The sequence below is a fragment of the Dermacentor andersoni genome, chromosome 2, assembly GCF_023375885.2.
Source record: "Dermacentor andersoni chromosome 2, qqDerAnde1_hic_scaffold, whole genome shotgun sequence".
In the NCBI taxonomy this organism is placed as follows: domain Eukaryota; kingdom Metazoa; phylum Arthropoda; class Arachnida; order Ixodida; family Ixodidae; genus Dermacentor; species Dermacentor andersoni.
The window spans coordinates 188,681,317-188,704,208 of record NC_092815.1 but is presented as its reverse complement, the minus strand read 5'-3'; the positions used below and the strand labels follow the sequence as shown (position 1 = coordinate 188,704,208).

The 22,892-nt window shown below is 46.7% G+C and overlaps 1 protein-coding gene across 1 annotated transcript in view; it reads right to left on the bottom strand.

The window, feature by feature from the left end:
* LOC126540321 (putative protocadherin beta-18) overlaps positions 1-22,892 on the bottom strand; it is a 196,615-nt gene that overhangs the window by 58,369 nt on the left and 115,354 nt on the right. The window contains exons 2-3 of the mRNA XM_072286199.1: positions 10,445-10,513; positions 6,264-6,487 (exon numbers count right to left, since the gene is read on the bottom strand). Of these exons, the coding sequence (XP_072142300.1) occupies positions 6,264-6,487; positions 10,445-10,513 (293 nt within the window). The remainder of the gene's footprint in view (positions 1-6,263; positions 6,488-10,444; positions 10,514-22,892) is intronic.

Below are 22,892 nucleotides of genomic sequence, written 5' to 3'. Positions count from 1 at the left end.
CGCGGCAACACCAGAGCGCAGTCATGGCGTGCGCTACAGCTTCCACGAGCGTACGTATGCGTGAGCGCAGTGCGCCCGCTTACGCGTGGGAAACGTTCGCGGGCTTTTGCCGCGGCTTTGTCTATGGCTGTTCGAGACGCGGCGTCTCGAGCGGCACGCATGCTTCTCGCGGCGACCATCGTGCAACCGTCGCGGCGGCATCGCATGCAGCGCCTCCTAAAGCGGCCCTAAAGTCATATAGAACAATTCACCTGTTGACTCTACAGTTGAAACCGATTTACACCTTTAGGGGTTCTTAAGGGTACATGCTACAACCTTACGGGTGTAACGATGTGAGTTGTATATAGACAACACCCTTAAGCGTGTAAATCGGTTTACAATGTAGAACACTTTACCGTGTATAACAAACACAGGTGGAAGCTTTAGCCGTTGCACGAGGCGCATACAACAGCGCTGAGTCGACACGCTATGTGTAGGCGCCATCTCTGCGCTCTGGCGAGATTCTAAAGAAATATTGTGGATTTGGGAGGGCGGATGAACTTTACGCTTACACCGAGGAACTGAGCGAAAACTTTGGTTATGCGTACTCACATGCCTTGTATCCAAAGAGTGCAGAACCGTTGAGCACTAATTAAAAAATAAATTCGATGTTGCCCATAGGAAACCCTTCTCTTATATGAATGCCGCGAGCGTACCAACGCGCTTATCTTTGTGGACGTTCTGTATTTCTCTGTCGTATGTCTGCAAAATGAGGGCCGCTTAAATGAATGAAAATACGAACCACAGGTGAAAAAAAAAAAAACACACACACGCTATATTTCATAAAAGAGGACAGAATAAGTCACTGCCTTCTCAGTACATGATCGATATGACTCGATAAGCAAATGCAGCATAACTTAAATGAATCGATTGCAACGAAAAAGGGCGACATGGAAGCGGAGGGATCAACATTGGCCCTCAAGGAAGATTACTTATCATGTTTTAACTCTCTCTTTCTGCCTGACATTTTCGAATTCTGATTTTTTTACCCCTTGCGACACTTCCTTTGGCAGAGCGTCACAAACGTCCCGTAAAGCTGTTTCAACTTTTGTTAAGCCTTTCAGCCAGTTCATAGCGCAAGGGGACAAAAAGTTCTCAAGTCAAGTATAATGAATGCAACGCAAGACTGCAACAAATGTTTCTTAATATACTACTGAATAAGACAACCAATACTGCATCAGCCAAGTGCGCTGCTGCCTTCCATTGCACAAGCTATAGATACTTCCACCTACAGGAGCTTGGCCGCCAACGTGGTCAGCGTGGACTCTTGTGCGCAAAGCCTTGCAACGTTCCAAAATGCGCATTATGTGGCGTGAGATTGTGAATGCGTCTGCAAGTGCGAGGAGTCTATTGGACATCTCCTCGCCATTCTTCCCCGCTACGAGCATCAGCGAGCATCTGCTCCAGTACACGTTGGACCACATATACTCGAGGTCGTTCTCAGTTGTCAGAGGTCGTTCTGAGTCCGAAGCTCCAAGACCGACTCTAGCATCGGTGTGCATTTCCTGATGAAGACCCCCGTCAGTCCGGCGCAGGGCACCGCCAGCTGCGCTTCGTTCCTCGAAGAGGCAGGACGTCTTTGGAGTGAGCTCCCGAACAGCAATTTGCAATGTGGTGGAACGCAGTATAAATGATGAATCCGGGATATCAAGAAGCTGCGGCGTAATGTTAACGCGTTCCTGTCGCAGTTACTGCTAAATCGTCACTGAATTTTCTACAAGCGCCTGCAATATACATGACTTACACTTTATCAAGGTGCACCTTGGTCGGCATGCTAGCGAGGTTTGATGAAAACGTGTTGAACACTTCTATTCTGAATAGTTTTCTTCTCGTTTAAATAACCTGGCGACCAAAGACGTACTCGCTGCCCTCCTCTGCTGCCACAGCGAAGCAGTACGATGGCTGACTTTCCACCGACAGTGACAAGGGGAGCGATTTTTTGTGCCCGCGAATGAGTGAGCAATTTGTTTTGGATGAAATCTACGATTGCGTCACCGGCCACTCTAAGATCATTTGTTGAATGGTGAAAGGATGATAACATGATGCTACATAAAAGCGTAGCAGAAAAAAGGAGATTTTCGAAACGTGTATAAAGTGTTAGTGAAGAAAATAAAGAAGAGGGTAGCAACCAAATGGCACATTCAGTACTTATTTTTTATTATTTTTTAGTTTTATTATTAATATTATTATATTGCGCGACGTGGACTCTTGTGCCGTGGTGCAGGGCGCTCCCGTCAGCTGATTCAGCAAGTCCAGCCAAACTGACTTTGTTTTGTCAATATTAAAATAGGAAAATAATAGCTCTCGTTTGGATTTCCTGCTCGACACTCTATAGTTTCGAATAATCGTTTCTACGTATTATACTACATAATAATGGTTAACAGAGCCTGTTAGAAAAAAAAGAGCTCGACAAGGACGCTGTGAATGTCCGTTGTTAAACGCATATGAGCAGAAAACAAATAGCCATTTCTGCTACTAATTTAGCAAATAACTTTTCTTCGGTAATGGAGAGACACTGATCTATATGCTGTGGAGGGACGCTGTATACGCGCAGAGCACTGAATCTTCTTTTTTTGTCTTGGCAAGATGTCTCGCAGACATTTATTTAAGGATGGTGATTGAAAAGGCGGCTCGACGTTTTTTTTAAATTTTACATTATGGAAAGCGTTGCTCATATTCTATGGTAAGCCTTAGAACGTTCGCGTCGCTAAAAGAATGTGTTCTTTTCTTCTATTTAGAAAGTTTGAAACGTTCGCTATTCAAGTTCGCCAAAGTACGCTCGCCTCCCCCCCCCCCCCCCCCCCCCCCCGCTCCCTAAAATCCAATCCATAATTGTCCTACCAGAACACCTGAAACATCCGCGAAACTTCGCGTGGTTTGGAGATGAACATTTAACAACGAAAATAATAACGAATTTAAGAACTGCGGACTAGGCGTTGTCTATGGAACATTTAAAAACGCGCTCTTAAATTCGTTATTTTTTTCGTTATTAAATATTCGTGCAAGCCGCCCCTGGTCAGGCAGAATAAGGAATGAGACAAGAATGAAGGAAATTGAAGACCAAGAATAAAGAAAAATAAAAGCCCAGAAGAATTGCCGTGAGCGGACTTAAATAAGAAACGCGTAAGGTACAGAAAATGTAAGGTAGCGGGGCTGCTCTCCTTATGGAAGATCAATGTATGGTTGAGTTTCTGATACAAGGAATGTTGTTGTGGTACTGAGAATCAAGTTTAGGAGGACACCAGGACGACAGCAATGGTCATAAACAGTAAACCGAATCGTTTGCTTCATTTACCCTAGCTAGTTACAGCAGAATCTCACCCCCAACACTGGATAATCTTAAAACTAAATCCTCTTGGCACACTCTTTCGAAGCGCGACGAAATGATACGACGAGGGTTACCTCCCTTTGCAGTATCGCCCGAATTCCAACAATATGGTTCTATACAACCTCCTTTGCATACGGTACCGTCTAAACCAGAAAAGTGTAGCCCACCATGACATTGCCATGATTAGCTGTCAGGCCTTAAGCTCGACGACAACTTCGATTGAGCCTATACCAACAGATCTAACCGCAGAACTTTTTTTTTACAATACAACCACAAGACTGATCTGAGCGTGATATGCTGAATTTGAGGGCAAACGTTAAATTGTAGTCACTGTAGGAAGCAGAATTCTAATTTGGGGCCTGAAAGGTTTTAAAGATTGTCGTAAACTAGTAAGCTAAAGAAATAGAAGAACGTACTTAACAAATCTGTAATTGTGCACAAAAACACATATCGCAGTTCTGTTAACTGCATCCACTAGACCATCCAAAGCGGGCACGTTGGATTTTTGAATTACGGCATACTGGGAAATTGTGACAATGTTCACGTAAGATTTGCAAATGTGCAACTCACACATGAATGGTATAATTTATAGCGGTGCACACTACATCAATGTTGTTAGCTTCAGATGTCTAGATGCAGTTTACAGAATGGTGATGTCACTTACATTAGCTGATAAACGAGAAGAAAGGGGGCTAACCGAGAGGCCCGATTTTTATTAGTCATATGATATTACATTAGCTGAGTTACACAGCTGTAAACCTGATAGTTTCATTTACGGAAATATTGCAATTTCAACTAATTTTTAATTTAGATATGTTGGATGAAATAATAATGTGCCTCCTACAGTCACTAGATCTTTAACGTTTCCTTTTAAATGCCATAAATGTCAGCAAGCTTGGTGCAGTAGTAGCCAAAAGAAATGATTCCTCCGCTGCCATGTGTTTAGCTAAGAGTACCCAAACTGATGCTTGGGCTTAAAAGGTTGCAGCATTCATTGCTGTACGTTTTTTGCCAAAATGCGGTAAATAAAAAATGCTTTAAGAGCGGTTATACTCCAGATTCCGGCTCGCAACAAGCAACCAACGAGCGTGCGCTACGCTGAAGTTGCGACAAAAGACCCACGTCTCCACTTAGCCGCAGTACAGAGCTATCCAATTCGAATGCTGCACCGCCTTTACACGAGAGCTTATTTAGGAAATTTAGAAACAATAAGTTTGGCATTGGGTCTCGTAACAGCTGAACGTTACACACAAAAAAAGGAACAGCCCGCCGTCCAAGAACTCCCCACCGTCCAAGAACTGGCGGAGCGTCACCACGTTCCCGTCCCGACTTGGGCGTCGCCTACGGTTTCGGCCCAAAGAGCTTCCCGCGTGCGATCTCCAACGGCTTAAACCCCCTCAGGACCTCAATAAAGTTCTTGACTGACTGACCCCACCGTAGCACATTATATACAACGATCACGCCAGGATTTTAAAAAGGCATATTCGAGATTAAAAGAGAGTCTACCACGAGAAACAACTGTGGTAGACGTTGTACAGAGAAAAAAAATTGGACAGTGCATTCAACGTTACTTTTCTTTTCTTTTTTTCGAGGGCTCGTACCCCCAGAGGCGTGGTGAGAAACAGTGTCACGTGAACAACACTGCTGCACAAGCATGCATGTTCCTGAAGCCCTCGCCTTGTGGAGGATGCATTAATCATTGCCTGGGGTCATAGTAAGGGTAGTGCATGGTGCTGCCAGAAAGTAAGTTAGCAGTGCACCACGCCAATTCAGTTATCTCGGTTACGTTTTCTACCAGTTGGAGAAGGTTCATATATTTGCCAGGTCGAACATGGCCGTGAGGAGAGCTAGTGATTTGCGCAGGCGTCCTTTGCATGTGTCAAAAAAATTAAGGGTGACTTAACTAATAAAACGGCGTCCATACGTGGTAGAGCCTGCGAGTATTGGGCCCCACTGCGCGCTCTAGCATATCCCGCGAAATTTCTGCGACAGAATAGCATAGTTGCATTTAACCAAAGAGTTACGTTGGTTTGGCTGGCGTCATCGCTGGCTGTAATTAAAACATTTAGTGGGGTATAGTATACAGCACAAAACACTGCGTAAGTGGAAAGCTTTCGATATCACACAGCGCGATCGTAAGGTTATGCTTGCCGTAAAACCATCCGCAAGTAGCCAATTTATGTAAAGCCTGACATCTGGTTGGACTAAATGTTTGGGCCGGTAATGATAAACACTGAAAATAGCAATTGTACAAAGTACCAAAAGATGGCTTCTCACGATGTCACTCCTTTCTAAGATAGCTTAAAATGAGGGCACTTGCGCAAGTTTATGGATAAGCTTCAACGGCAGTTTGGAAGTTCACGTAACATAAGAGTAACCTATTGTAAAGATAGGATTTTCGTGTTGTGTGAAGATCGAATAGTTTACCTAAGCTGTCTGTAAAGTATTCAAAAGGACGCTTACGTTTGTTACACTATCCCGGCCACGGCGGCCGCATTTCGATGGGGTGAAAGGCGAAAACACCCGCGTACTTAGATTTAGATGCACGGTCCAAATTATTCCGGAGTCCCCAACTACGGCGTCCCTCATTATGAAATAGTGGTTTTGGCACGTGAAACTCCATAATTATTGTTTTTAATTTGTTATACGAACGCTATCCGATGTACACAATATAATACAGGTGAGCGCCTCCCATCCGAAAGGGATCACTGAGGCGAGCTTCTCCTCAAAAACCCTATAGCTGCAACGAAGCCTACTTTAAGCAACAATGCGCAGGGAGCTACTCATCCCCATTGCGTAAAGCTTGTCACAGAGTTAATTATTGAACGTTTAATTAATCTACCCGCCTAAGCTCACGCCTGGGAGTTCTAACCGAACGGCAGCGCACGCCACTCACCAAGTGGTCGTTGTTGCGCGTGTGCCTTGGAGAGCAGATGACGTCAGTGGTGACTGAGCGCAGTCCGTCGCGGCCTTCTTTGTCGAGCTTGCGCCGCAGGACGAGGCTCTTGGTTCCCGGCAAGATGGTCAGCGGTGAGCTCTCCGGGTCGGCCATGCGCAGCTGGATGTCGCCTCCGGGCTCGCTGGCGTTGCCCACCACCTGGAGTCTGCCCACGATGCTCTCTGCGATACGGCAGTTGCAATTTTATCTTTCATCATCAGCATCATCATTGGCCTATGTTAATGTCCATTCCAGGACGAAGGCCCTTCCCAGCAATCTCGTATTACCCCTGTCTTGGACTAGTCCAGGTAGCGGCTGCAAACATTTTCTTTTGGAAACGTAGTGATTAAGATAACATGACGAACTAACGGGACCGTAACCCCATAAATTCCGACGTATCATATAGTTTACGAGGCTTTGACAACTCGAAATTGTGATTTAATCATTGCAAACGCAATGCTTTGCTAATAGTAGCGTTCTTTATATGTTGGAGAGAGATTTCAGTTGGGATACTTCAGCAAAACAGTTACTAAGATAATCATTACTATATTAATTAGGTTATAACTCAAAAACACCTTACAGCTGTTTTGTGCAAATGTACTATCCATCACACGAAATAAAGGCGACCCAGTTCTAATAATATTACTTGACGCAGAACTGCGCTCGGTCATTACGGGAATAAAAGGGTTCTAATAACGCTTCGAAATGAAACCCAAAACCAGCGCTACAGATTTTTCTTACCTGTGATAATTTTTCAGAGTGAAATGCACTTCCGAGGCGCGTGAGACCGATTTATTCCCTCGATCTATGCTTACGCGACAAAACTGCTATTTTTTTTAGCTGTACTTCGTTCCCGTAACTGTTGACATCTTCTTGGAACACCTTTTACCAGATTCTTATTCTTGTTGGTTCTTGCTTTTGTTAGTGTGCTTTGCTATTCACCTTAAGGTGCAGGGTATTATTTTTGTTATTGTTTTGGGAAGCAAAAATCCTCGCGGCACTTTAAAGACATTTTTTTTTCACATGACGCAACTTTTTGCCGTTCTACAACTCGGCCAAATGCACTTGAGCAACTCCTACTTTCGCTGCCACAAGGTTACCGGCAGTACTTATAAAATGTGTAACAATGTCCTCGCCCAGGAAAGGCGTGCGATAGCTTGACGATTTCTTCAAGACAGGGAAGCCGCACTTGCCTCCATTTAGGACGCATAGAATAGAGGCCGTTTGAGCTCCGACAACGCGACATCACCGAGAACGAGTTAGGAGACTCTCACTGCGCGAGTGAATGGAGGCGGGTGTGCTGCGAAATGTCGTTGCGTTCTCTGCTACCGAGCACTGCTTGTGATGCCAGAACAGGGTGGCTGGCAGTGGTGGTGTGAATTTTCGCCCTCTTTTGGCGCCGCTTTCTTCGTAACGTAACTGTGCCAGCGAAGTGCTTTCGGTGCGAGCTTGTGCTTTGATCGGAGTTTGAGGTAATTCTCCGTCACTACATAAGCGCATTGTTCTTAGCCACAATGTTTTTTTTTTTTTTTACTTTTTACTCTCCTTTTTACTTTTACTGTCCTTACTTTTTCCTCATATTTAACCGCAGGTATTTATAATGGCGAGTGTCTATTTACATGCAGGGAACTTTTGGGGAGCAGTTTTACATTTCACAGGAGGAATACGGCATTCAGCAGCCAAGCCTGTTTTCCTCATATTCAGCCTATTTGAAGTCCACAACAGGACAAAGACCTCTCCCAGTGATCTCCAAGTGTCCCTGTCTTGCACTAGCTGATTCCAAGTTTTTCGTGCAAATTCCCTAATTTCATCACCCCCCCCCCCGCTAGTTTTGTCATTGGGGGTTATATTTATTCCTAAGTGACGCAACTCTACGTTCTGTTCACTGTAGCTCCTGAGTTCTGTGACTATCTATAAACGTTATGGAAGCTTTTCACAGCACGCTATAGACATTTTGTAGTCATTTTTCCCTCCTTTTTCTTTTTGTGTGCGTGTGTACGTGTGTGTGATCATGATCGTGTCATAGTTTCTTCGCCTTCTCGAAACAGTACGCGAAATTTCGAGGAAAACAACATGTCTACTAATACAACATGCGGTGGAGCCGATCTTAGGTTGAATCTTCAAAGATTCAACCTAAGGTTTCGGCACAGTATTAAAATATTGGAGGGGTGGCGTGTTTATTCTTGCCCTCAAGAAAGACTTGTTCGTCTGCGCTGCTAACAATAGAATAGAGTAGGTATATATCTTCTGTAATTCTGATTCGCTGCATAGTTATAAGAGACTGTGTTTCGAACATCAGCGACATTATAGAACGAAACAAAATTTGGCCTTTGAAATCTTTGCGGTTGATGGCAGCGCTTTGTCATGCCTTGGGTGCTGTCGTACAGCACCGCTAAACTAGGTGCCACCCTGTGGCTTAGAAATCATAAATAAAAACTCAAAGTTTCAGTTTAGATTAGAGATAGAAAACTTCAAAGAATTTCTAGCCGCAAAAGCTTATCAGAGCCGACAGAGAATGGTGCGTTTGAGAGTTCGCGGGGTTGCGATTGTGAATGGGCGTTCCAATCGTGAGGAGACAAGAGCTTCCGAGAGCAAGCAAAAGCAAGCGATATGATCGGAATTGGTCATACATTCAACGTAGGCATCATTAGGCGATTTTCAATAATATTCAGGCTTCGAATGAAGAAAATGTGTTTTTATGTACTCGTGTATGCTGCATATTACGCCTAATAAGCGTGCATTTCAGTGAGTATTTCAACCGTCTCAATGCGCGAGCTACCACGAACGAACAAGGAAGTTTCCTCCGTCAAGCCACGTCAGTCCAAGTCGCGGCATTCATATAGCAAGCCGCCCGTATACGTTACCACGAGCTAGACCTTCGTGCCTCGATATCAAGAGGCAGTACAGAGAAGACTGTCGATATAACGCCCAAGCTATCCAGCCGAGGTGAGTAAGGATATCCCTAGTCTACAGCGTAACTCATTTCTCGGGTAGGGGGAAAGGGAGCCCGAAATAGTTACCCGTTTGGCCTTAAACGAGCCACCATATTGCCGCAAAATGTAGTTTAGCTTTAAAACGGACGTCTGTGGGGCACCTAGTTACCAAGCACATCTGCGGTAAAAAATAAAGAAAATGCAGATGAGTTGCCGCACCATAGCAGTTATTGCTACAGACTGCAACATATAGCAGCAAGTTACAATAAGCGGGACCGTATTCTCTTATTATTTTCGAAAGACGCCTGACTCGATGGCGATCAGATTGCTCTGGTCACTTCTACTTCAATTTGCGCATTTATCCCAGTGGAGGGCTCTTTCTCAGGCTAACATTTTAAGGCCAATAGCTTTCGTTGGTTATTTCAGCCGCTTTCGTGGTGTTCGGAGTCTCGCTGCCGATAAAGTTTCGCTACCGATGCGCAACTGAGTCGCCGAACGGCAACTATTATGGGTCTTTGAGGTACACGTGCCGTTGCCCGAGAGCTTTTGGCAGCCTTAAGGTTTAGATACCGTGTTGACTGGCTCGCGAACGACAGCTAGCCCTCCTCTTCTGCCTCCACCCTCTCACCCTGTGGTGGTAGAGGGCGCTAGCGGCAGAAGAGGAGGATGGCAGTCGCCTTCAACGCCGGTGCTCGTGACGCTGGAGGCCGGACACACGTGACCAATCGGCTTATATGTACAGTCCCGTGCACTATGTCCTGCAACACCGGTGCCCGCGGTCGAAGGGGCTCCAAGACTGTACGGCTTCACATACACAGGATAGGTTCCAGACCTAAACACAGCTTCAATTAGTAGTATGTATTAAACGAATATTTCGCATGTCAGAGCCGCCGCGCAGCCCTGGAGCCCCTTCGACCACGAACAGGGGTGTTGCAAGTCATATTGCACGTGACTGTACATATCCACCAACCGCTGCAGATGCGAAGGTTGACGGGAACAGCTCAACGAAACAACAAAGTTTAGCTAAATGTCATTACTACAACAAACATACGTCTGACAGCGCGTCGCTTATTAAACAGAGCGAATAACTTTCTAGAAGTATTTAGCTGGCCATTTGCTTACGAAGGTAATAACTGTCTATTGTTCCAACCCGTTTCTCTACGAGTAAGACAGCAACGTCAAGGTACAATGGTCGTACACACTTACCAACTGGAAAGGCTTCGTTGACCGTGAACGTCTCGGATGACCCACCATGCGTCAGGTAGCACAGGTTATCTGTGGAAAAGTTGTGAAAAGGCTACTTTTCTTGTGACCAGTCAAGCACGCGTTATGAGATTAGAGCAATAGGTTGGCTGCACCTTTCCGTTTCTTTTAGGATGAAACTCGGCGATAAGCCTTGTCGCACACTCGTGCTATTCGTAGCGCGCTATACAAATGATTTGCACCCTGTGAATGACAAACGGACTGTTTCTATCCAACACAACCGCACATGTTCAAGCTATTACTTTACCCAGTGAAGATTACATCACAGTGACCGATGCTACACTAACCAAACGATAATCTTTTTTTCTCACTCTCATTCTGTCTCTTACCGTCGCAATCGGCTGCGTTCGTTTCAAATACCTTTCGTTATTATTTTTTTAGTTCATCAGTTACTTGCTTACGCCTCTTTATTTTAGTTGTAATCACACCATCAGTTCTGAACGTCATTAGTAATCACGTAAACTACTTGCTTCTTGCGTTTCCTCAAACACACCTATATTTAAGGCGGCATCACTTGAATTGCTTAAACAATAGAAATGAATGGCAATGCAAGCTCTATCGTTCTTTTTTGTATATATATATATATATATATATATATATATATATATATATATATATATATATATATATATATATATATATATATATATATATATATGACTTGAAGGGGTATTCTCTAAGCAAGTCATTGATGCGAAGCAGTCCTGCAGTGACGTTCGTTAAGCTGATTTACTGTCACTACGAACAGTTTCCAGATGTATGTCCCTTAATATGTACGTATCAGAACGCGTTGGCGTTGCAATTATAACATTCCTAGAAGAGCCACACTGTCGCTTACAGAAAAAGCATGACAGTGAAACGTCAGCATTTCCGACAGCACACTTTCAGAAGAAAGCATATCGAAACTGATACTATAGTTTCAGCATTGAACATGTCCTCTTCGCTGACCAGTTTCGATTTCGTAATTGCTACACCTGCACTGAAGTATTTCTTCAAGACATGCTCAGTCCAATCTTAGAAATGAACATGAACATTCTGATTTATCGTGCAAGTAATATCGATCCCTTGCAATTGAGCTGAAAAGCCAGCATCGTGCTGCCACTGGCCACCTGTAAAACATTTTTTAATGAAAGAAAGTATAAGGAAAGTTGTCAATGAATCATGCATCTTCAGTGACTTGCTTTTTAATCCTAGCAAACTCAAACGACAGCCTCGCTCGCACACTTAGGATATAAAAGTGGCAGCGCACGTTATTTTTAACTTTTTACCTTGGCACTCAACTCCGATGTACTTTGTGCTAAGAAGAAATGGCCGAGCTGTCTCTTTATAACAAGTGATCAGACGTTCTTTCTTGAATTATTTTACATACGAGAAGGACTTTTCTTTTTTCAGTTTTCCATGTGTCCCCCACGAGGCAAATATGACTATAGTAAACAGGAAATAGGAAAACGCTGCGCTGCGCAAACGCCAACTCCTCATTCACCGATAATTATAGAGCTACCAATGGGCGGTGACAAACTGAGTCGCTGGCAAACCAACTAACGTCATTTTGTTGTTGTTGTTGTTGTTTTTAATTTTTTTGCTAGGAACAAGTTCGCAATCCCTCCCCGCTGCCGATTGCGCGTAGAGTCGATTTGTAAGAGTCGCGTCGCAACAGGCAGCGCCATCGGCAAAAGGCCAGACTGCTCCATCAGAAGCTGTGATTCCACCTGCGTGCTCGCGTTCTCGTTTCGAGCGAAACGGGCTGGTAGTGACCACCCGCGCACCGCGCGCTGTCTTTCATGTTATTTTTTTTTTCACTTGCCGCGCAGCGATCGAGCGGCAGCCATTTCGGGAGCAATGGCAGCAATTAGCGGAATGAACGCCCTGCGCCAGGCGGGACGACCACGCATAGTGCCGCGAGAAGCGTGCGGCGACAAAGCGTAGTGGACCGGTGGAACGGAGGGCGTGATTTTGTCCTCGCCAAATCGGCCAAAGGCAGGAAGTGAAATGCATTGAAGCAGATATAGTAAAAGCATAATAATATTGCGGATATAAACGCGGGGATAAAGCGGGGTGGTAGGCACGTCGAAGAAGGTGTGACAGCGAAGTTGGATGTGCATTTTACGCGTGGGTCAGGCGCGTCGAAACGGCCGAGGCGCTGTGACACCGACGATATCGGTCACTGAGCTAGGGGCGGGTCACGTTCACCTATTCGGATGCGCACGCACGACGTGTCCGATCGGAGCGTTCTGGACTGCGCGCGTGGCACTGCTCTCTTTTCACTCAGTGCGGACTCCGTGTAACCGAAAAGGGCAAGGATGTTGCTCAACGAGCACGTTTGACAGGGTCTACATGTTGGAAGTAGATGAGATGTCGGAGTTAATCATGCACGTGTTGCGTCATTGGAGTGGCGCCGGCGAAACTAAACATCGGAACTACTAGATGAAATCGAGAAACGAGAGCAAGGAGAGGTGGTTGTGCGGGGCTGCAAGGTCCTACACGCGGTCCGCAGGCTGGGTATGTTAATTTCATTCCCGAAGGCGGGTATTTACTTCCTGGTTACAGACCTGGTTTATTATAGCCTAATAAATTTGGCTAATTAGTCTGTGAGATTATGCGAAGTAATCACACCAATCTAATCGCCGAATTCGTGTCGGGTCTCCGACAACCCTGTTGCCTGCAAGTTCAAACGAACAACGCCGAAGTGGTAAACGTAACGTTCGAGCAACCAAAGAAAATAGTTATTCAAAGCGCACTTTTAACAACCCCAGGTGTCCATAATTAATAAGGAATACCCAGCTGCGGCAGGCATCTTGGCGATATGGTGGTTATGACACCTAGAACCCTACAATTGATTTAAATAATTAAAACCCCAATTTTTAGGGAAAATATAGTTTTGCGTGTTGGCTATATTGAAGTTGTGTGAATTTCGTCTGTAATCCGCGGTTTTCTAAATGTACCTCCTCCCTCACTCGATCTATGCTAGACAGGCGGTAGAGCAATCTCAAACGAGGATTTGGAACATAGTGATTCTAACTGCAGCTTTAACGAGCAGTCCAGTGCGTACAGGTGTCAGTTCGGAACACTCAGAGAATACCAGTAAGAATTCGCCATGGCGCGAAGTAGCAAACTAAATTTTGTCGCGGCATCCGTTCTTGTCTAATAAAGTTTTTCCATCCATCCATCTGGTGTTGTCAGAAGAAACAAAGCCATACAGGTTGTTTTACGGGTGGACAAAGCAGCGATGTCCACTGTACGATATACATGGGACCTGGCATGTATATCTGAATGGCACTGAATGATTATGCGTCGCCCGTTATGGAGGATTTGGTGCTGATACAATCTGATCTCGCAGAATAATTTATTATGAGTCATATGTCGTGTGGATGACAGCCAAGAATGCAGTGCTACCTATATAGGCACGGGCTTGTTGTTGGTCTACAGCTGATACTTCCGATGTAGTCGTGTCGTTTCTTTTTGGGTGCGCATCGTTTTTAGCGGTAATTATGAGTCTCGGCTACCTTGGAGTGTGGCAGAAATACCGATGCGTCCTCGACGGAGCCCTGCGTGCCGGCAGGGCCACCGCGAAAGTGGGTCGCACGTTGTTAAGAGGTATGCATTGAAAAGAGCGCGCTCACCTCTCCTGCTGTTCGCTTCGGCAGTGGTTCCGCTGTAACACGGCGAAACGAAATGCCGACCCCTCGGCGAGTGCGGAGCTTCGTCCGGCGCTATGCTGCCTACGTTTACGTATGCTGCGCGCGTGCATTGCTCCGCAGAAAGTTGTAGCAGACACCCGGCAGCAGACGGCGCGACGGAAGGTCATCTGTGGACGCCTGGGGTGCTTCCCGGCCTGTATTATATATGCCCGTCTGCGCGTGTTCGTGTGCGTGCGTGTATTCTGTGACGGCTATACCGATCGTCTTCGGCTTAGAGTAGACCTTGCGCGGTTAGAAAATTTTTATATTTCCATCAAGACGGCGATGTTTCAACAAGCATGGTGTTCGAGTTATCGTGTGGGTCATCTGAACACTTCCGCCGCGACGATAGGACGGCTCCAGGGAAGCGTGAGAATCGGGTCTTCTTTCTTAGAGACAGGGGCAAAGTGCTATCCCGTTCCCTTCCAGTACATTTTCTTGCAATCCTGCGAAGGCTCCTGCGTGTGCACAGTGGCTGCTGTGCTTTTGCATCATGCCTGCGAATACACACGCACCATAAGAAGTTGTTCTTAACTATGCTGCTTTGGCTGCAGTTTCAAATCAGATTAATCTGTCCATGATCCCCAGTCGCGCTACCATTATTATTATTATTATTATTATTATTATTATTATTATTATTATTATTATTATTATTATTATTATTATTATTATTATTAAGTTGGCTGCGAAAACCTCAACTGCCGCAGTGGCTTAGCGGCTATGGTGTTGTGCCGCTCAGGGCGAGGTATAGCGGGATCAAATCCTAGCCACGCCGGCCGCATTTCTATGGGGGCGAAATGCAAAGACGTCCGTGTGCCGTGCGTTGGGGGCACGTAAAAGATCCCTTAGTGGCCGCAATTGTTCCGGAGTCCCCTACAAAGGAGTACCTAATAATCGAATCGTGATTTTGGCATGTAAAACCCTAGCATTGAATTCTGCGAAACCTCTCCAAGGCGAAGCAAAAAACGAGCGTTTTTTGGTGGCGCGGTTATGAATGCGCCTGACACCGTGACTCTTTAGGTTTTGCTCTGAAAGTGAGCCGAAACTCTTCGCGCTAAGGTATGTTGAATAAAGTATTTTCATTCATTTTATAGCCAATTTTTTTATTATCTTGCCGTTAGCTACGAACCTACAATTGGCATTCGCGGCCTGAAGGTAACATTTTAGATTCAATGAACCACTCTAGTTAATTAGGATGTTAAATGATACGACAGGCAGCTACGACCGGCCCTTGCTCTGAATTTTGTGCTGCAAGAAGTATTATTGCGTCTCTAAGTCTGCATTATCAATAATTAGAGACAGCTATCGCTGAAACACTGGTCCCATGTTTAATCTAGGTAGAACGCCGAGTCTTCCAGCTCTACTTATTTTGTGGATTTCTTAGACTTTGCCAGTGAACTGCTATTTCCTCCTTAACTGCGATGGAGATAGATCTCACGCGCGTCCGCCGGACTCGGCAGTTCCCGCGGCGGCTGCCTCCAGGAAGCGCAACGGCACGGAGAGCGATACTGACAGCGACGACACCATACAATATTATGTCAGCAGTGAGGATTCCTGTGACGACACTTTCGATCTGGTGCGGAGTCGTAAAGCAAAACGAAGGTTTCTCAGCGCATCCTCGAATTCGAGTGAGTCCACCGTGAGATCTTCGCGAAATACCGAGGAGCTCACCATCCTGTTCGCGCCAGTTCTCGCTACTGACAACCTGAGACGCCTCAACAGGCAAGCCGTGTCTTCACATCTAGAGGCACTAGTTCCGAATGAAATCAAAGACATCAGAGTGAACACCCGTAAGAACGTCCTAGCGATTGACGTAGAACACGCGGCTGCGTTGGATTTTTTGCGCAATGTCACGGAACTTGAGGGGATGAAAGTCCGCCCTCATATTCCGCTGGGCAAACGAATCAGTAGTGGCGTAATTTAAGATGTTGACGAGACCATTGCCGACTCCGATCTGTCGATCTTAATCAAGCCAGCTACAGAAAACACCATCATCACAAACGCGTTTCGTCTCGGCACGTCACGGTGTGGCAAAATCATATTTAAAGGCGAATCCCTACCATCGCATGTAAAAGTGGGCCAGTTTCGACACGCAGCTCGCCCCTTCATACCAAAACCGCTGCAGTGCTGGAAGTACATGAAGTTTGGGCGTGTGAGTAGTGTGTGCAAGAACACTACCGTCTGTTCTCGCTGCACTGGGCCCCACACCACTAACACGTGCGAGGCCAGTGTGCTGAAGTGCACAAACTGCAGCGGCCCTCACGATGCACCCTCGAAGGAATGCCCTTTAATTCGCAAGGAAATGGCAATATTGAGGAAAATGGTTAGAGACCACTCGTCTCACCGAGAAGCAGCAACATCTATTAGGCGGCGACGATCGCGTCGCCGACGTCGATCACGAACCTCCAATGCCTCTGCAGAGCGCCAGCCACGTACATTGCAACACACTCTTCCGCCCAGGCCAAACGCAGTCAGCTCAAAGGACAAAGGTGCAATGAATAGCCCTGCTGCTGACGCGTGGCCTGCACTCCCGAGGCTACATGCTCCTACTGAGCGAAATCAGACTTCTACAGCAAGGGACACTTCGACTGTTCCTGATAAACTGACGGACCAAGATCAGCAAATTGTTGTCATGATCAGCTCTCTGGTGAGTGGTATTCGTGTTCTTCTGGACAAGATACAGACACCAACAGCTCGAAGTGCGTTGCAAGTGCTGGATGCCATCAATCCGGTTCTAGCGAGCCTTCAGAAGTCCAGTGCTTGAGAACTTCTACAGCAGAAGCGTGGCTCATTGACCGCAACAGCGATCGTTCCGGGACGATGTCAGAAGTGCCTCCATATTCCAATGGAATGCGAGAGGCCTAAGGCCACGTATTTCGGATTTTCGACAGTTCGTGTTTGACTACCACTTTCCTATACTGGTGATCTGTGAACCGAACTTATCAGCCTCCATAAGGCTATCAGGATATGAACCTTTTGTTTCAACAACGTGTGTCCGTAGTAGTAAGGTTCTGGTTTACATTCGCAAGGACCTAACGTATTTTTCGCAACCCGTAGCACCACACGACGGTAACCAATACGTCTGTGTTAGTGTGAAAAAGAAGAGGCTGTCTTTTACTATTATTGGCGTCTACCTATCCCCAACACGTCAGTTTGACAGCAAAAGACTAGAAGATATTATGGCTGTTACTCCCGGTCCTTGTATAATAACAGGGGACCTCAACGCTCACCACCATGTATGGGGAAGCTCCAGGATAAATTCGAGGGGCAGGTCACTAATATCATTTGCATCAGTCCACAACCTGCGTCTTCTAAATGACGGAAGTCCGACATTTCTGCAAGGAACAACGTACAGCAGCTGCCTTGACTTGACTTTGGTGCCACGTTGCCTGACTTCGAGCGTGCAGTGGTTCACTGATATTGAAACCCATGGAAGTGATCATATTCCGACCTACGTGAGAATCGATGGACTAGACGCCGCATTACCGGATGTATCTCGCCAAATCGACTGGTCAGTCTTTCAAGATCGAGTAGAAGAAACCTGCAAGAAACATATCGCACGCAGATTAGAAGACATAATTGCAGACGCAATTCAAGATTGCACGCGTTGCTTCACGCATTCGAAAAAGCGTACAGAGAATGACATTGAATTGGAAAGCTTCGTACAATACGTCGCCGTGCTGAATGGAGGTACAGGCGCACAAAGACAGTTCTTGACCTCAGAGAAGCTCGGCGCATGCAAAAGAAGATAAGACGCCGAATGGATAAGCTAGCGGATCAAACATGGAAATGCTTTTGAGAGTCACTAGACCCCCTTAAGCCATTGTCCCCTGTGTGGCGTACCCTACGGGGTCTTTGCTCAAGACCCCAGCAACGACACCCTTTTAACGCCCTCGCTCTCTATCAAAACCGCCGTGAGATAGACGTTGCAGAGGAATTTTGCGCGCAAATCGCCAGCGGCACAGTTTTAGTCCCTGACATGGCTTTAAGCGACATCCCCCGTCCACGAGATACCAGTATGGAGGCTCCATTCTCTATGGAAGAGTTAGAAGCTGCTATGGCGCTCTGTAGGTGTTCGTCTTCACCAGGGCCCGATGGCATAGCATATACTGCTTTGCGCCACCTAGGCCGAGAAGCACGGAGAGAACTCCTCAGCTTTTTTAATAGTTCATGGCAAGATGGTGTCGTCCCACAGGAGTGGAAACGCAGCCGCCTGGCACCGCTATTAAAAGCAGGAAAGTCGCCGCTCGAACTGGCATCGTATCGGCCTATAGCACTTGCCAGCTGCGTCGGGAAACTCATGGAACGCATGATCCTCATGCGTCTCGAATGGTACCTAGAACACCACAAGATTTACCCTGATTCTATGGCGGGACTTCGACGAGGCCGTTCATCGATTGACAGTGTCATCGATCTAGTGTCATCTGTAGAACAGTAAAAATCTTGGAAACGATTATCAGTAGCGCTCTTTCTGGGCGTGAAAGGCGCTTACGACAACGTTTCCCATCAACCCATTCTAGGCGCACTTTTGACAATTGAACTAGGAGGGCGAGTATATCGATGGATCAGAAACTACTTGACACAAAGGTCCTTGTTCGTACGTACGGAAGATGGTCCGACTACCGACCACTACATATGCCGAGGAGTTCTCCAAGGTGGTGTTCTAAGCCCTATTCTTTTCAACCTCGCGCTTCTTGGGCTGGCCGAATCCCTACCGGAAACAGTGAGTGTCTCAATCTACGCCGACGACATCTGCATCTGGTCATCAGCGGTCACTCGTCTGCAGGTTCGCGCAAGGCTACAGAAAGCAGCAACACAGGCATCTCACTATCTTCACACACAAGGCCTTACCATCTCAACAGAATAATGTGCGTTAGTCGCTTTTACACGAAAACCAATGTCTCGTTATCCACTATGCATTAATGGCCAGCCTATTTCCTACAAGAGAAATCATAGGTTTTTGGGTGTCATTGTGGACCGGGACCTCTCTTGTAGCCCTTATGTTGCCCACTTGAAGAAGAAGCTCACATCTATTGTTCATGTCTTCAAGTTTATCGCCGGGAAAACATGGGGATCGTCAGTGGGCTCCATGCTACAGTTATATCGACCACTTTTTACCGGATTGCTACGTTGTAGTTCTCCCGTGCTTGCTAAAACATGCAAGTCAAATCTTCGAGAACTTCAGAGCGTGAAAGCACAGGCACTACGTGTTTGCCTAGGACTTCCGCGGAGCGCCTCAACAGCAGGAACCATTATAATGGCTCGAGACTATCCGATCCCGACTTACATTAGCACCGACACGCTTAGGGCCCATGTTCGTCATGTTTCACGCATGCAATCAAGCTCTCTTGCCTGCCTGCCATAACGACGACCACAGGCGTCCTTCTCCAACGAGGTCAGCATCCATCGTGCCTGTCTACCATCGGGCTTCACACCCTCAGCACGTTCAACCTCAGCTTTCTGGTGTTTAGAACAAACTCAAGTGCGTCTTACGGTTCCAGGGATAAGAAAGAAGACCGACCTGCCTACCTTGGTCCTGAAGCAAGCAGCTCTGGATTGCTTGAACACTTTCTACTTTGACCGAGTCTACATATATACGGATGGCTCTTCCCCTCAGACCAGCTCCACCGGCGCAGTGGTTATACCATCACGATCAATTAGCATCCGATACAAGATTTCTCACATGACAACATCGACCGGATCGCAGCTTGTTGCCCTCCGAGGTGCCGTTGATTACATTAACAACCAACCCGCTAATCGGTGGGCAATATTCTGCGATTCGAAGGCGGCCTTGCAATGTCTTCTGTCATCTCTTCGTCACGGGTCGTGTAAACAACTAGTGTCGGAGATACGAGAAATGCACCATCGTATGATAGCGAAAGGACACGACGTCGTGTTTCAGTGGCTGCCGGGCCATTGCGGTACCTCCGGCAACGACCTCGCTGACGAAACTGCTAGGAAAGCACACGAAGGAGCAACCCTGGTTTCTGTACCTTTATCGCGGACCGACGCAGCCCAACACCTAAGCAAGCAAGGTTCAAGCATGAACTAACTAGCCCAAGCAAGAGTTTTACTTTTACCTAAGCAAGGTAGCACACCGTATAACATAAGAGAAGTGGCACACATCTGAATTCACCCAAGAACTATTGCATTCCCTCGACCCCTCTATGCAACTGCGGCTGTTACCAGGGCTTCTGAGAAATGTGGAAACAATGCTGTGCCGCTTACGCTTGGGCGTCGCATTCACCAAAGCATATACGTTTTTGATTGGAATGACTGAAAGCACCGACTGTAATGCCTGCGGTGTCGAGGAAACTATGGAAAATCTACTGTGCTACTGCCCATCTTTTCAAAACGAAAGACATGACCTCTGCACAGCTCTCAATCAGCTAGATAGAACACCGTTCACCTTGAAGAAGATCTTGGGACCATGGCCTTGCATATCGCAGCTACAAAAGGCCACAAAAGCTCTGCTGCGATATTTGAAAGCTACTGGATTGAGTCAGCGTCTGTGATACGGACTGAGTGACCGAACGAAATACCCAGTAGACTTTCTCTTCTTGTTTTAATATTTCAGTCCCCTTTTCCCTTTCCCCAGTGTAGGGTAGCCAACCGGGCTCAGTCCTGGTTAACCTCCCTACCTTTCCTTTATCATTTGCTCTCCTTCTCTTGTTCACTGAGTCAATGTTGCTACCAGGCTTTGTATTCCTGGTTATTATTGGTTTGAGAGAGTAAAACAATATTGCTATGCCATGGTAAATGTTCGTGTGTATGTTATATTGACCTAAACTTCAAATAATATTCAAAATGCCTTGCCGATGATGGCAATGATGACAAACTGCTCTCTCATTAAAAACATTGCGAATTGAAGCATTACATAGGTGGGAAGTCGCGTAGGTACTCGTAAAAATGGCATATAGTCAATGCGAATAGCCAGCAAAATGATAGACAAGGTCCTGGCTTACAGAAAACGGTGACTGATAACAAATATTTCTTAATACCAGCACTGCCGCTTGATGCCGAAAAAATTGGCTAGCCCGAACCGACAGGCGTAAGCGTTTGCTTTGCAGCTCGTCGCATACAGCTGCCCTCGTTATCCTCTCAACATCTGCGCTTCTTCTCTTCCGCGTCTTGACACGGCACACACGCCTCGAAGCCTTGCGTGCATGCGTGCACAGATCGTTCAGCTCGTTGCAGAGATGGAAACAGTGCGTGTGGAGGTGTGCTCGCCGGCCGCCCATCACCCCCCCCCCCAACTTCCCCCCACCCAGGCTTGTTTGTCGTGACGCGAGCGGCGAGGAACTGAGTATTCGTGCATCCTACCGGCCGCACAGTGCAAGCCGATGATGACGGATGCGGCAGTGCGAGGCACGCAATTAGGCGCAGTGCCAGCTTGCTGCGCGGGGCGTAGTGCAAACACGTCGTCTTTCTCCGCTCCCTGTGTCGTTTTCCTCTGGAACCTTCCTGCTCTATTAACCTTTCAGCTACGAGGGTGCTTTGTTTTACCATGCAGCGCCCGCTTCGTATTGAATCGAAGTTCGCCTTGTATGCGACACACACACACACCCATTCACACACACACACATATATATATATATATATAATAAGTACACGAAATAGGTTCATGAGGTCTGGGCTAAAAGGTATTTCCTGTAAACAAAGACCCATAAGCCCCCATACCTCCTGCAAGAAAATAAAACGTCCGATTGTACTGTTCTGTTTTATGGTTTGCGTGACAATGTTTTTATGGTTCGCGTAACCATCGAGGCAATGCAAATTTCGCAGAAAGCTTTTGCACCACTTCTATAGAAATCAAATTCATGGCGCCTGCTTCTCGCTCAGAACGATGTTAACCTGTAAGATAAAGTTATACGTCGGAGGTAGGTTCTCTGTTGAGGGGCCCCTCAGCAGCTCTGGCCACTTTGAGCTGACAAGCGCAGAGCATACAATGCGCGATAACGATCGCGTCTGCAAAGTATTATATCGCTAAGCGCCGCGCAAATATCTGAAATTTGAAACCGAATGCCGTTTTCGTGTCTCCTCGTGCCCGCCGCGCCTCATGCCGGAGGATGACGTAGACATGATAGAGCGCCTACGTACACGTGTTTGCGCTGGGACGTCGGTCGCAGTGACACGTGACCTCAAGAAATATTCAACGCAACATCTCTTATTTCGCTAATATGTTGCTTGAACAGACCAACTAAAGTTTAGAAAAATAATAAAACACGCACATCGAATCTCTGCATGTTTCTGTTTTACTTCTCACTGCAGCAAAAGAGTTGCACTTCCGTTTTGCGTGCTTGTTCCCACGTCGTGCATTCGCGTGCAGAGACCGAAACTATGTCATTTTCTGCGGTGTTCCAGAGCGGGATCATGGCCTGTGATCCGCTTGTGTCTGCCTCAGTATTTGTGTAGCACTGAATTATACCGCTAGTCAGGTGTCCTCGTGCACCACGCGCAAGATCGTGCATGCGCCCCCCCCCCCCCCCCCCCGAGAGGAGACAATCCCAACTAATCACAACAGCTCGCGCGCGACGCAGTCAGCGGAAGTGAGCCGCGCCGCAACAAACGAGCAGTAAAAAAATGAAGACGGGGCCTTTTATGTATGCGTTCCGCGATCTTTGAGGTCCTGTATGGGAGAACGCAGGGAAGGAATTTCGCTTGCGCAGGCTTGACGGGGCGAGTGGAGAGGGTGTCTCGCTTGGGTATGGAGC